This window comes from Corvus brachyrhynchos, unplaced genomic scaffold (genome assembly GCF_000691975.1).
Source record: "Corvus brachyrhynchos isolate BGI_N302 unplaced genomic scaffold, ASM69197v1 scaffold142, whole genome shotgun sequence".
NCBI classification, from domain to species: Eukaryota; Metazoa; Chordata; class Aves; order Passeriformes; family Corvidae; genus Corvus; species Corvus brachyrhynchos.
Window position 1 is genome coordinate 6,064,667 of NW_008237226.1, and position 15,045 is coordinate 6,079,711.

At 37.4% G+C, this 15,045-nt stretch overlaps 1 protein-coding gene across 2 annotated transcripts in view; it reads right to left on the reverse strand.

Moving 5' to 3' along the window:
- The window catches only part of COL28A1 (collagen type XXVIII alpha 1 chain), a 67,868-nt gene that overhangs the window by 26,558 nt on the left and 26,265 nt on the right, over positions 1-15,045 (reverse strand). For both annotated transcript variants that reach the window (XM_008629931.2, XM_017729318.1), the window contains exons 16-25: positions 13,647-13,715; positions 12,007-12,075; positions 11,176-11,244; positions 10,389-10,457; positions 8,949-9,017; positions 7,940-8,011; positions 6,012-6,080; positions 5,376-5,447; positions 4,710-4,778; positions 1,919-1,987 (exon numbers count right to left, since the gene is read on the reverse strand). In XM_008629931.2, coding sequence (XP_008628153.1) covers positions 1,919-1,987; positions 4,710-4,778; positions 5,376-5,447; positions 6,012-6,080; positions 7,940-8,011; positions 8,949-9,017; positions 10,389-10,457; positions 11,176-11,244; positions 12,007-12,075; positions 13,647-13,715 — 696 coding nt within the window. The remainder of the gene's footprint in view (positions 1-1,918; positions 1,988-4,709; positions 4,779-5,375; positions 5,448-6,011; positions 6,081-7,939; positions 8,012-8,948; positions 9,018-10,388; positions 10,458-11,175; positions 11,245-12,006; positions 12,076-13,646; positions 13,716-15,045) is intronic.

Below are 15,045 nucleotides of genomic sequence, written 5' to 3' on the forward strand. Positions count from 1 at the left end.
CAAAACAAAGAAAATGTATAGAAACATAAATCTTGTATCCATGGTTGTTATAAAGAAAATAAAACAGTTGTCATAATCAAAAACCTAATTGATTAAGGATATGACTGGACAATTAAGTCATGTTCATCACTTCTTTTTATAAGAAAAATAGAGTGAAGCAATATTCTAGATTATAGACAAAGGAAATTTAGAGTTTTCAAAAATCAGAAATAAAACCTACTGAATGAGTGTGGTTCAATGTGCTATTCAGCATCCTCTGGTAGGTGTACTGGTAGAATTGTGTCAAGCCAGGAGTAAAGCATTATTGGTATTCCTAAAATGCTATAATGCAAAAGCTATTGAACTAAGTGGCTATATTTTGAGCTACATTGTGTTAGGTAGACATAAACTACTTGTTTTCTGAATTTGGGTCTATTGTCTATATTTCCACAAAGTGAAGCAATGGAATTGAGTGGAATATTTTATGTGCAGTCATGGTAAAGAGGAAAGAAAGAAAAAAAAAAAAAGATGTTTCTGAAGAAGGTTCCCAGTTTCAGTCTGGAAAGAAGATCACAAGAATGGTATCTTTCCCTGAACTATTCCCTTATCACAAGCAGCAAAAGTCTGAAAGTTGCAACCCGAACCACAACTGACAGAAGTACAATATGATATAAAGCGTGTTAGAGGGGAAGAGGTGAAAGCTGCAAAGGAAATGTATTCAGTTTTTGCAGTAGTGGACATGGGCACAGTTCCAGGGACTGGGCTTTTCAGTTTGCTCTTCAACTGTAGAAAGGTGAGTGCCACAGTTTTCTAATACTGCCTTATTATTCTGATTAGTTAAATGAAAGGCAATTTCAAGGAGCCAAGGAAAAACCTTACTAAAGGGTTTTGGTAATTTGGTGATAAAATACCAGCCAAATTCCATGCTGATAACTGTAATGCATTATACAAGGAGAAAACACAGACATAACTTTATGTACCTAACAGTCATCCTGAGCTACTATCGCTACTCAAGAAACACAACAGAGAGAACCATTCCTTGAAAAGTTCAATTCACTGTTCAACAGTGATAAAATCCCATAAATTTAATTCTTTGTAAATTAATCTATATTCTTATCCTCTAAGCTATTGCCCACTGGTAAGAGGATGGTCCTTGGTCTTACCTTATTCTTCAAGCAGCCTAATGTCAACTCATATGTACTACAGAAGAGAATTTTTCACTCTCTCACTTTTGTAAAATCTGCAAGCTCTTTGTTACCACTGAATCCTCAGTTTCATCTCTGGTCTTTCACTCGCATGTTGATCTTGCCATTTACCCACTAAAGGCTAGAAAAGTGACCACTGCAAGCCTGCTACAGACTACTGTACTTCATTCCTGGTGTTGATGTTAAAATTTTAAAGGGTATAACCAAGTAAATCCTATTCTGTAACCTATATACAAATAAGAAATTTCAGAAGATCTATTTTTAAAATTCTTTATTTTGGATCTCACTTATGTTTTTGAATGTGCAAGCTTGGTAATACTGAAATGCCACTGTTAAGGTAACGAATACCTCTCAGTTTATACTCAGTAACAAGCATATTGCCCATGTAGAGCTATAAAAGATGACATGAGATAATGACAAGTGGAGATGAATTTGGACCACGTGAGATGAATTTGAAGAACTGCCTTCCTAATGAAGACTTCCTATGGGAAGTGTGCAGGGTGAGGTACACCCTCAACCCAAACACAAAATAGTATAAATATTTATACTATTTTGTGTTCTTTGCAAAGACAGTAAGTTTATTTTAAAAATAAACATAACCTGGAATGATGGAAAAGTTGAAGAATTGGTGAGCTCCTTTCCTGAAAAGATTCAAGTGGTGTCTATATTTTCACAGAAGTTTTGTACATGTCTCATGCTTATTTACTTTCCATCTTTTGTCTAAAAACTCCTACCATTGGTCCCATTATTGAATTTCCAGGAAGTCCATCATCTCCTGGTGGTCCCTTGTCTCCTGGATCCCCCTATCCAAAAAGAAACAAATTCAAATTTATATTAACTATATTAAGTTTTAACTTCCAAAGTTGTACAGAAAAAACCATGTATTCAGTTCTTTCTTACAGGGACAATTTTTGAGCTAGGTAACATGAAATCAGTATGTCTAGAGGAAGCTTCTGCTACCTTGATTCTGACCTCTCTTACACTTCTACTTCTCCCCAGCTGTTTCAAAGAGTTTGTTTTACCTTGACAAATAAATTGATGGCTTTAGTTTTCAAATGAAGATCGAATATCATAATTCCCTTTGAGAGGCCAGATGCACCTGTGGGTCCTGCCTGCTTTTGGCCACAGGCAGGCTGCATAACCTTGTTTCTGTCAGAGCACATAGAGAACAGCAAGGAAATTCAAAGACAAGTGCTGGAACAGAGTATGCTTAGAAAGCCTACATATGCTAGGGCGTAGCACTTCAAAATCACAGGTTCCATAGTCTGAAGTCTCAGGGAGAAACTTGAGTTTTCCACAGATATTACACAGCACAACTTTTTGATAATAGCTCTGTCAGTGGCTTTCCTGGAAAGCAATCAGGTTTAGAATCTACGTTCCTTTTGTAACCCTTCACAGAGCAAAATTTGGCTCCGTCTAGTGCTTAAACTTCGGCAACAGATGTTTCACTTTACATTAGGGAACTTAAAAAGAAAATCTAAATGTTCCATGAAACATCCGCAATTTCTCAGTAAGAAGGACATGCAGTATTCCAGGAAACATTCACTAGGGAATGCAATTAAATGCTCTTTCAAAACCACTGAGCAGCTGATGAAGAAATATTAGGAAAAACAGCTTTCTCATAATACTGTCCCCACATTAGTAACACCATAATGATTGTTAAGGGAAATAAAACTCCAGGCCCCTAATGCGGTGTAGTTTAAAGTAAATAAACTCCCAATGGACACAACCATGGCTGCCCAGGAGTTAAAACCTCTAGCAACCACTCACTTCCATCTCAGAGATGTCCCAAAAAGACCTCAGACATAACTCCCAGCTTTGAGAAACATTCTCTGCATTACAAATTTATAATGTCTGTCTTCTCAACTGCAGACATCAGGACGTTTTAGGAACAAAATTAGTAGTTATCATTGTACTTTCCACAGCTGAGAGAGAAAACAGACCTGTGTAGCTGTTACATTATTGATCAACTGTCCAAAACATAGTAGATATTTGTTTAAACAAAGTAATTATGATGGAGCTGAAGAGAAAAAGTTTTGTATATTTTCTAAAAATCAACTTTCATTTTATAATTACCCCAAATACTTGGGTTTTTTTCATCAGTTACTGCCCATATAAGCCCTGCTCTAAAATTTAGTAAAGAATTTCAAAAGACTTCTACAGACTTCATTGGATTTTGGATAATGGCCCATCTGCTATGATAGTTATATGAACTGTACTGAACAGACCAAAATCATGGTGAAAAAGACAAGGAAGTCTACAAAGTTGTTATTTTTCAGCATGAATTTACTAATGAACAATCTTGACTCCCTTTCTTGTCTATTCAAAAATGTCACAGCAACTAGAAAAACACAAAGAAGGGAAACTGATTTAATGAAACCTGTCTTCATACAAGTTGTGCCTTTTAGCACGTCACCTGTACTCTCCTCACACAACGTTTGTCACGTTATTATAGTTTGAAACCAATATAAGAGATATGAGCACCTCACAATCTTCTTTTTTTCTGCTCTGTGGTTACAATTTTCCTCCAGGTCTACCCTGAGCATTTTGCATTTTCGTCTTTCTTTCTCCTCCATGCACAAGCAAGTCCAAAACACATCATATCCCTCTGTGATGTCCTATTGCCAGATGGATGAGTATATTGTATGTGTAATACCCTCCTGTACTTGGGGGGTGAGGAAGGGGGTGCACATATATTTTTAAGGAGGAAGAAAAATGGGGATGAAATTACTTAAATTACTTCTGAGTGACATGATATACATTAGTGATTCCCTCACTCTAAAAATTAACACCAAAGGTGAAAAGTGTCAATTAAAGTTGAAGTTACCTGACATATTATAGCAAGACTAATTTAAGTAGCAAGTATGTTTTATTATTTAAATAGCAGTGAATTTTCGAATATTTTTAAAACCTTCAAAGTTAGCTTTATTTTTGCTGAATCTACCCATTTTACTCAGCAGGACAAGTCCCACTTATTTCAGGTACATTTTTCCCATAGGGAAGATGAGATGGATGTAGCCCTAGCTATGTTATATGTGACATTTCATTTCAAGTAGTACCTACAGGCCAGCTGTTCACTTGGAAGTGACATACAAACACTCAGCTCCAAAAAAACCCAGCATATAACACCCTAGAACTATACATAAACATATACTTGCAGGGGTTTAATGCCATATTTTAAGAAGCAAAAACATAGCAAATCTAGAAGAAAAACAACTTCAAACTGATTAATTTCACAGGAGGGACCAAACCAGAACAGAAATCTAATAAGGTTTTTTTTTTTAAACAAATGGCTTCAGGAGGAAATAACTATGTACCAAATTCTACTTACTATTAAAGGACCTGGCCTCCAACACTCTCTGTTAATTTTTAATACTTTTTAGTCCTTATTTCTGAAATTCAGTATTTTTGTTGCTACAACAAGGAATTTTAAGTTCTTTAAATCAGATTCTTTTAATTTTGACAGAAATGTACACTAGAAATTTGCAATCTCTGGTCTCTAGGAAATACGTATCAGACAGTCACCTTTGGTCCAGGAGGCCCCTGAATAGATGATCCAGTTGCACCAGGAGGTCCTCTCTCTCCGGGATCACCCTGTTACAAAATGGTATAATGTAGACTTAAACAGACAGTTTGACTTTCTGAACCAAAAATATCTGCAATACAGATCTACCTGTAAAGCAGGCAATACCGTGAAAAAGACTTAAATCAGCCTATTGTTCTTACGAAAGCTGGTCTGAGTTTCATATTTTAAATTACTATTGGTTGAACTGTGTATTTGACTTCTTTTAGCTTTAATTAATATTTTGTGTCTGTCCAATGGAATAACAAGAGCACTTGTATTATTCCAATTTACTTATCATTCAGAGCAACACTTACAAAATACTACAACAGAAAGTTAATGATTCAAAGTAAAAATTTTGCAAAATACTCATGGCTACATTAACTTGGACAACTTTAATGTAGCTTATGAGTGCTCATGCATAACTACAAGGTATGTAATTATTTTTTTACCTATTCTTTGCCTCGTTGAGACTTTTGTGTCATTTAGGACAGACAATGGAAATATTTCTGCTTTTCTTTTGTTAAGTCTTTAAGTATCAGATGTTTGAGAAATTTTTACATTGCATAAACTCCATAGATTCTTTAACAAATACAAAGAGAAGGGTTACCATGAAAGAACAAGCTTACTTTTGGTCCAGCTAGGCCTTTTGGTCCTGTACGACCAATCTCTCCTTTGGAGCCTTTTCCTCCAGGGTCACCCTGAAGAAAACAAACTTTTTTTCAGTCACAGCAAAGATTCATTCACAGCTGCAGATACACAAATAGCCAAAACCACAACAATAATGACACCCATAATCAGAAAGATGTTTAGATGCTCCACTCCAACTGAAATCCTACTCATTTCTAGAGGCTGCCCCAAATGTCCTAAACCATATGAAATGGGAGATAAAAGTTGTCTGCCTACTAATACATCTTTCCAGGCTTTTAATTTCATATTTAGATATCTAACTATTCTCCTAATTTGTCTTAGCTTCTCTCTCCCTATCAACTTACTGAGCTAATTTTTCACCTCTGAACCTTGATGAAAACTCTCTACTGAATTTTTAGGAAATCTCTGCTGCCCTGTTAACTTTAGGCTCTATGTTTAGAGTCTGATTTTGCTGCACTTGTTCAGGCTATAGAACACATTGCTCTCTCTTAAATCCTTTTAAGTCCAGTTAAAATAGAATTGCTACTTAAGATATAATGAAAGAAAATATAGCTCAGAATCCAAACTCTTACAAAAGTCTGCAGTATTTCCCCAGTGTGCATGTCAAGTCATACCTTTTGGCCTATGGCTCCTTTGCCAGGCGGTCCTTCTGAGCCTTTTGGACCTTCATCTCCCTTTTCCCCCTAACAGAGATTAAATGGTTAATTACTTTTCACATAGTTAATTTTATTGCTAGACTTATGAGAAACAATGCTTGCATAAACACTTTCCTCAAAAATGTCAGTAAATATCTGGTAACTTTTTTTCCTACAAAAAATAAAGTATTCTGTCTCTTAAAGCCCTTGCAATCTCCTACATTCATGTTCCTTTTTTTCACAGACATTTGCAATAGTGCCATCTGCAACTGCATCAATCTTTTTTAGGAAGGATTCCATGCATACTCTTATAAGAGGAAGAGAAATGCTTCCAAAGTTATCAGAAAATGTCTTGATGGACCAATTCTGAGAAGTAATTTTAGACAAGTCTGTAGCCTATGGCCAATCCAGGCCAAAAATATTTGCCAGGAACGTTACAGCAAATAACTCACAAATAGCCCACATAAAACATTCTATTAAGGAACATTACCTAGAAAATATTTATGCATAATACAAGATAAGTACCTCAGGATACCTGTAGGTAATTTAGAGAGTGAAAGGTAGAGTAAAATGAGGTTAAAATCCATTTCTGATTTGAACTGTTGATGAAAGTCATATTACAGAGCCCATTGTTGATAGGCATCAGTCTGGATCCCACTTGGGTGAGATATTTTCACACCTGCAAATAATTGCTGTAGTATCACTGTGCTACTCACTGCAGGCATCCAGCTGTTCTTTGCACTGCCCTGAATACCCAGGGTAGCAGCTCAGTACTACTACTTTTACCTCCAGTGGGTTACAACAGGGAAGATGACAGAATTAATCATCAGAATAAAGGCAATATGCAAGAGAAAAAACCAAAAACCCAGCATGGCCATCTGTAACTTTAACCCAACATGTACTCTTAATTCTGCTACACTGCTGATACACTGCAATCTTACTTTTTGAGCAGTGGATGATACAAAATTTAAATGTATACTTAAGTAGCAACAAAAATGCTACATTTTTTCTCACAGTGGAAGGATTACTGCTTCAGGCCTTAGCTTGTCAAACAGGTATTTCACTTTTAGGTGACAAAAATGCAAAGCTGCATTCTTAACCGATACTTATTACAGCTATTCAGATATTTTCTGATTTAAAGCCCTCAGTCAAAAATGATTTTCTGACTCCAAATTATGTTTAGTTTATCAATTCTACATGTCAGCCAGGTGCTACCCTCACAAAAGCGCTGCACAGTAGCAGTCTGGAGGCAGCAGTTAAAAATCATACAAAGCACTGGCACTTGCTTACTCAGCAGCTCATCCATTTTGGAAAGAGTACAATTAAAAGCTTTCATTTAATTTGCTCTAAATTTACTCTTTTGGGCACTCTGCTTTGCACCCCTCTAAATTACTGTCCTTCCTTTTGAATTTATGCTTCTTTTCCCCAGTGTGGTGCAGTTTTTCCTAGATCCTCAGAATTTCCCTTGAAATCAAACAGCCCTGGGTTCAGCTGTTTGTAATGGTTCCTGTGCCTCAGCTGACAGGTTTCAGCCACAGCTCACCACGCTGTGAGATGCCCTAAGTCACACTGATTAAGCATTACTTCTTGGTGTCAGGAAAAATCTGAACAGGCCATGAGGAACAGGTTAAAGACACGAGCTGTCTGCTCTCCAAGAAGATTGTGAAATTAAACAGTAGTCAATTGCCCACAAAAGGCAGGACTGCTTGCCTGCAGCTCAGTTGCTCATTCGGATGGTAACCACTGGTAGTAGAGTTTGTTGAAAACATCTCACCCAGTCCTTTATCCCTGGCAGAAGTATTGGCATATGCCTTCCTCAAGGATGAACTTCTTACCATGGCAAACCTGCAAATAATCTGTTCTCACTTCATCACCATTTTTGTCCATCTTTTACATGCGGTCCTTACCTTTTTCCCTGTCAACCCCATCTCTCCCTTCACCCCCTTCTCTCCTGCGGATCCTGGTAGACCTGTATCTCCCTTAAAGAAGAAAAAAAATCATTATGTCTGCATACTTCAGTAAGTTCTTTATTTTGTAAAATGGATCTAAAAGTTTGTGAAAGTATTGATTAAAGATAAACAATATTTTTTCTCAAATAAAAGTTGTTATTTCCAGTAAGCTAAATGTTCTATAGAGACAGTAATTTTTAATACCCATAAAATAAGTATCTGAAACTTCTTACCAAGTTTCCCACCTACTTCTTAAATCTTGGGCTTGTATTAAATAAATTTATATTTATTCAGTGAATAAAATCATGATTGAAAGCTGTTTGTTATTCTGTGCACAATAACAATATTAGATGAATGTAATTTAGTCAAACATCTGGGACTTAAAGAAAGGTCAGCCAAAAATGCCTGAATGATGTTATTGACCAGACACCAACCCCTCACCATTTGTACAAACTGACCAAGGCATTACTTTTGATGGTTACCAGAAAGAGTTGAAAGAATCCACAGGAAGCAGGATCTTTCATGATACAAGAAAAAATCATTAAAAACAAGATGACTGTGCCACCTTACCTGATTTTGGAAGCCCTACATAAGTCATTAAAGATATAGGGTACAGTCCTCAAAATGGCATCTGAAGTCAAAGCTTTGAGTGTTTAACATCTCTTCCAACATGTAGGCAGTACAACCACTGTTGTCACACAGACTGGCTTTTTTTTTCCAATTATTGCACTGGGACAGAGTTAGCAACCTTTCTAACAGGTCCTGGAAAGACCTCACTAAAAAAGATTTGGGGAAAACTTTGTTCCAGTTATGGTTGTGGCAATGCTTTTATAAGAGTCACTGAAATTCCATCTTATTTTGACCACAAGTTAATTTATGCCAAAAAATCTTCTACTTGGTTTATCAGCAATTAGTGGGAGAATTAAAAGACCATGCAAAGAACAGTTAAAAATAAAAGCAGCCTCACTTTGACTCCTGGTGAGCTAATTCCTGGAAGTCCCACTTCTCCTTTTTGTCCAGGTTCACCTGGTTCACCCTAGGACACAAGAAGTCCTTAGTTTAATAGAGGAACACAATTTAGCTTCATTCACTACTTGCACTATTTAATTAGCTGCTTACACATAGAGGTGGATGTGATGATCCTTATGGGTCTCTTCCAACTTGCGATATTCTACAATTCTATCATTGTAAGTGGTCAAGTTTTCAGACAAACAGTTTTCAACTGGAAAATTCTGTTCTTTAAAACCCCCTGTAACTTGTAGGACTGCATCTATTTTACTTTAACCCTGCAGTGGACAGCAAGTCTAAATAAATCACTCCAACTTTTTTCCTTATGCTTTAACACATTTTATTTTTTACTTTACAGGACTATATCAAAAACTCTGGTCACTGAATGAAAAGTGAGTCCAAATAAAGAACAATCAGAAGTCCTGCTTTAAAGGAAGTTTTACCCTCATAATTCTTTCTTCCTGTGGTTCTAAAACAGTTAAAGAGATAGGAACTCCATTTTTCAATTTTGCTTTATCACCTTAAGAGAACTGGCCTACCACATAACATGTTTCACAGATACCTATTTTTCTGCACATTAATATTAAATGTTGCTGCTATAACCGCTGCTTACGTGCCAAAGTTATACCCAGAAGAAAATCACTAGTTTTCTCCCTGCTTTTGCTACAGTGACTAATATCTTCCTCTCATAAATCAAGGTGAGCACACTAAGCACACTTCTGATTTATAGTTCATCAGTTCATTCCACTTGTTCTCGTTACATTTCAGCAATTGCCCTTTTCTCCTCTCACAGCACTCACCTGACACTGTACCACTAGAGGCCTGGGCTTTGACCGCAGTAATTGTTTTCCACACTTTTGTGTACTCTTCCTACTTCCCCTCCTTCTGCGGTGCAGGGTCAGCTAAGTACCCTTCAGCTCTTTTTCCTCTCCTATTGTTTCTATCTTTGGTTTTGGTTCTTTCTCACAATGATCACCAAACGCTGAAGGCCAGGCTGAAGGTGTGGTGGGACTAGCTTGAAGTCTCAAAACCATCACTGAACTAAAGCTAAATTGTTAGGTAAAATGACTTACTTGAAGAGAGCATGCATGTGGCACCAAACTCATTGGACACAAAGAAGTCTGAAAGATCCTCTGTTTATAAGTATGTGTTCATTTAGAACCAGAAGTTCACATTCACAAAGGTTAAGAGCTGATGCTAAGCAGGCAGAAGCCATATGCTCCACTTTGGGAAGATCTTCATAACATGGATGGCTTTCCCTCTAAGACTCAACAGGAATTGTTATCTCCAATGAAGAGTTACATTTTCATCTCATCAAACACACTTTTGAAAAGCCTGGCAAAGACACTTACTGTTTTGTGACAGTGCTGCTTTTAAAAAACAATGTCTGAACCATTACCTTTGGTCCTGGCCGACCAGAACCTTGAGAGCCTTTTGCCCCAGGGTTTCCTCGTGGACCCTGTATACCCTACAAAGCAAAATAAATGAGTTAGTGCATTACACTCTTCCACATCTGAAATTCACCACGTGCCCATCTTTCAGTTAATAATGATTTTATCTTATCTTTAAAAGAAATCAATTAGCTTGCCTGTCCTTGGGTTTAGTTCTGAGATCTTTATTTTATTTTTCCTTTGTCACTAGCCTGTAGATTTCACTGATGTGTCAAGTGTAATGACAATTACCTTTTAGGGAAAAAACAAACGGGAAACCTCTCAGTATCTGCACCTAAGTCTTGATTCCATGGGATACTACGATGGAAGCATGAAGTCTTCTTTCCAAAATTAACAGAACCCAGATCTTTTGGAATGTTTCAGTTTTTCTTTATCCAACTTCTAAAGGGTGTGTTTAAGTTTCAAAGGGCTCAACATTCAGAAGTGGTGGGTTCTTAACCTTGTGAAACTCTTATGTACAATATATCACCATCAGAACAATGCCATCTGATTTATTTCCTATGCAAATTATCATGCGGATTAGACCAAATTTACATTTGTTTGATTCTAAGACCATTCAAATCAGTCGAAAACAGTTGTATTTACAAGCTTTGCCTAAAGACTAATTTGATACTTTTAAAAATGAAAAATCACTATGAGTTTTTTAATGTATTTACATCAAAATTACAGCTCTGATAAAATATAAAATGAAAACTGTATGCAAATGCTCATTACATGTCCAAAATGTAGACTTACCCGGCTTCCTTGACTGCCTATTCCTGGTGCTCCTGGTGGGCCCTGTGGTCCTACTTGGCCTTGTTCACCCTATAGAAAAAGTATTCCCAAGAACTAAATTGCAGTAATTCATGCTACCTGTTTAACATATTTAAGCTACAGAGCAGCAGTCCTCAAGCTGTATTATCTTGAAGTCACTGCTTCTATTTGAACGAAATATGTTTGGAATATCTGGAAGTCTGCCTATGACAACTGATCTAATAAAAATAATAGCCCTTCTTCCCTACAAACTCTATCTCATTTATAACATTAGATGATCATACCTGTAACTTTATTATTAGAAGGATCCATAGCTCATCTTTACATATTGATATTAATTTTAAAGTTTTTCTTGTACAGAAATATACAGTTTCTTGCACAACACTCAGAAGAAAAACTTGCAAGAGTAAACACAGCAGCTACGGAGTATATCAAAAACCTAAAAATATCTGAGTGTTTCTTTGCCTGTTCCAGGTCCATTAGATGAGATGACTCAGGGATTTTTACATTTTAATATTTATTTAAAAAATTAAAGTATTTTAAATAGAATAGTTCTGAAATTATTTTAGGAGAAAAAAAGTACATTTCTTCCCTCATACTCCCAGCTGCATAGAATACAGTCCTTAGTGCTCCAAGCTAACACCTACTTGTATTGATGAATGCACCCCATGGAGCTGCATGGAACTGTGTAACATACCTCCTCAGATCCAGGTAAAACATACCTTTGTATAGTTGTGATATAGTGTAAAAAATTAGTCTTAATTTAACTATAATTAAGTATAGATACAATTAGAAGAATACCCTGTGCCTCACCTTGTCACCTTTCACTGGTTCACCTTTTGGTCCAGGATCACCATCTTTACCTGTAGAGCCTTTTTCACCCTAGAAATATATGACAGTTTTGAAACTTATATTTGGGAACTTATAAAGAGCACCATCTTAGACAAACTGGTCATCACAATGTGGTTAATGAGGAAAAAAGTATTCCTTTACAAACAAACTAGGAAAATAATCAATGGAATTACCAATATTAGAGAAAAGAAAAGAAATTGGTTACAATTCATAACATACTTCATCTGCATTCATTGTGTTTTTGAACATAGGACTTCAAAGGGAGAAAATGAAATACTAGGAGGTGACGCAGGCCGACTTGAAGGGTCGAGCTCTGGCGTGCCGTCAGTCAGAGGGAATGCAGCGTCGCTTCCACGACGTCCCCAGGGAACACCTTTGGTGGCAAAGCGGGGCGCAAGCTGGACACGTGCTGCTTCCGCCTCAGAGGAGGCACGACAGGCGGCCAGTGCCTGGGCTCGCGTCAGCCCGGGGGTAAAGGAACAGAGAGGGGCCTCTCGTGTGGGTTCCAACACAGGTTTATTGCCAGAGGGTCCAGGGACCAGAAAGGCCCCAAGGGAAGCCGTGCATGGCTTCATAAAGGGGGGTGGAACAAGTCAGGGAAAAGGGAAGCACCCAATGGAGTACAACCAAGGGGGAGGATACCACTAAACTCGAATCACTGGGAAAAACAGGGAGGTCGAAGTCACAACAGGGAACCAATGAACAACAGAGAGAAATAGAACTTTCTAGAACAGGGGGAGGTAACTTGTGCCCAAGAACCACCCAGGGGGATGTGGCTTAGACCTCTGAGCCATCCCATGATCCACCCTCCGACCCACTGTCATGGGCAGGGAAATCCACCCAATGGATGGCCCTGACTTGAGTGGCACGTAACGATCTGGGCTCCTGAGTGAGCTGAGCCACCCCAACAAGGAGGAAGGAAGTTATATTTTAAAACATGACAACATGCTCACTAGTTGGAGAGATCAGTTCAGAACTGAGTGCAAAGACATGACTGATGCCTTTTCCATAATAGGAAGAAAAATGTTTGCTTAGTAGTTCAAGGCTCTGGAGAATCTTGACGCCCTAAAACAGGGGGATATATTTTGATGGGAAATTCAGTTATGATTTATTCACAGATCTTTGATTGTTTGTACTTATTTTTAAAAAAATGAAAGTTGACATCTATTAACCTAGCAAATGCCCTAAATGAGATAACTGTCCACAGAGACTCATACAACCCATCTTCCAGTTTCCCAAAATGGTACAGCAAAATGAAAGCAGCTGCTGAATATTTTCTTCCAATACAGAATATAAATAGCTTAGTAGTTTCTTGGAAGACAATTTATCTCACTAATGCAATCAAAAGAAGTTATCTTATTAAATACATAAGTAAGAAAATCATTAACTTACTGCTGATGAGGGACTGTACAATTTTTTTTGTAATTACCTGGATAGAGTTTCTGAAATCAGTGGGATATTCAGAGAGCACAGAGATTCAGAAAACCAAGATCCATCATCCAACATTTTATACTAACGGAATTATCAATGGCCTTAAATAATTTAGACACTAATGCAAATTTGATCCACAATGTTAAATAAAGTAATTTCCAGAAAACTACCTTTTGGCCTTGAATGCCCTCTCCTGGTGGACCTCTCTCACCTGGTGAACCAGCAGGGCCAGGTGGTCCCTGAAAGAAAAGAGAAAATATATTCAACTGTATTAGCAATTCAATTTTTTATAGACATTTTGTCTAATTTGCTAGTACAGGTTTTTGCAACACTTATGACGCTGGTAAGTGAAAATGCTTCCATAACATCTGGCTGAGCCCAGGCAAGTTAAGTGTAACAACCATTAGTTGGGTCATTTAGATTAGAAAAAGCCAATGCTGAACTAATGTAAATTATGTAATTAATGTCTAAAGATTGTACTCTTAAAACTCAAATGAATATGTAGATTTATTTATTAAAAAAATGTTATTACAGTGAAATGTGTTCCCCATAATTTCATATCATTTCATTAATTTCCTAATAAAAATAATCAGTTTGAACATATTTTTTTATACATAATGACAGGTTACGCACATAACATGAATGTTAATATCGATTTACACAAGTACAGAAATAAGTTTTTTTCTAACACTTTCTCTCTTCTTGCAAAATTCAGCCAACTTTCATTATATAAACGTAGTAAGTATTTTTAAGGACGGGCTTGATTAAATGAAAAGTTTCCACATATTTTTGTGAGAAAAGTAGTCTTTCACAACCACAAAGTAACTTTCAAAAATACTATTAGAATCAATCTAACACCTTGTCTTGGGGTGACCTTATGATGTGTATCCCATATTGCTGCCTATGCCCAGAAATTAATTTTTGTGCCTTTCTATGCCTCTAAACTGAGCCTGAGAGGAGGAAGGAAAAAAACTGAGCAAAACTTTTGCAAAGCAGTTTGCAGCTTGTTCAAGGTCACACACAGATAGCAATTTGTTTCCCAGCTGCGGCAGGGGAGGGAGGAAGCACCCGGATTGCTGCACCCAGAACAGGTTTTTTTTTTGGCCAGTGGTTCAGCTGCTTTGTTCTCCGGAGAGAGACTGAGAGTTGAACTTTTCCTTCCCTGGAATCTCGGATTTTCTCCCTTTTCTACTGGACTGCTTGATTGCTTTAACATCAGAGCACATCGGGAGGACTTTCCACCGGGCACAGAGGGCCTGGCCCTTGGCCAAGCCCCAGCTCCGAGGAGACCAAAGGGAGGACTCTAACACTTTCCCCAGGTTTTTCTCCACAGTGAGAGATTTTATTTAGCATTATTTTCCTTTTCCTCTCTGTTTGTTAAATAAATAGTTTTATCTCCTTCACTTTCCTTTGAGGAATTTTTTTTTTTTTCCTGAACCTGGTGGGGAGGCGTGGTTGTGCCTTCCCTCAGAGGATATATTTCTAAATTTGGCCAAACCGGAACAACATGTTTGGTTCAAGACAGCTGATAGGACAGGTGGCAGCATCCTTTTATATGCCGTCTTAGCA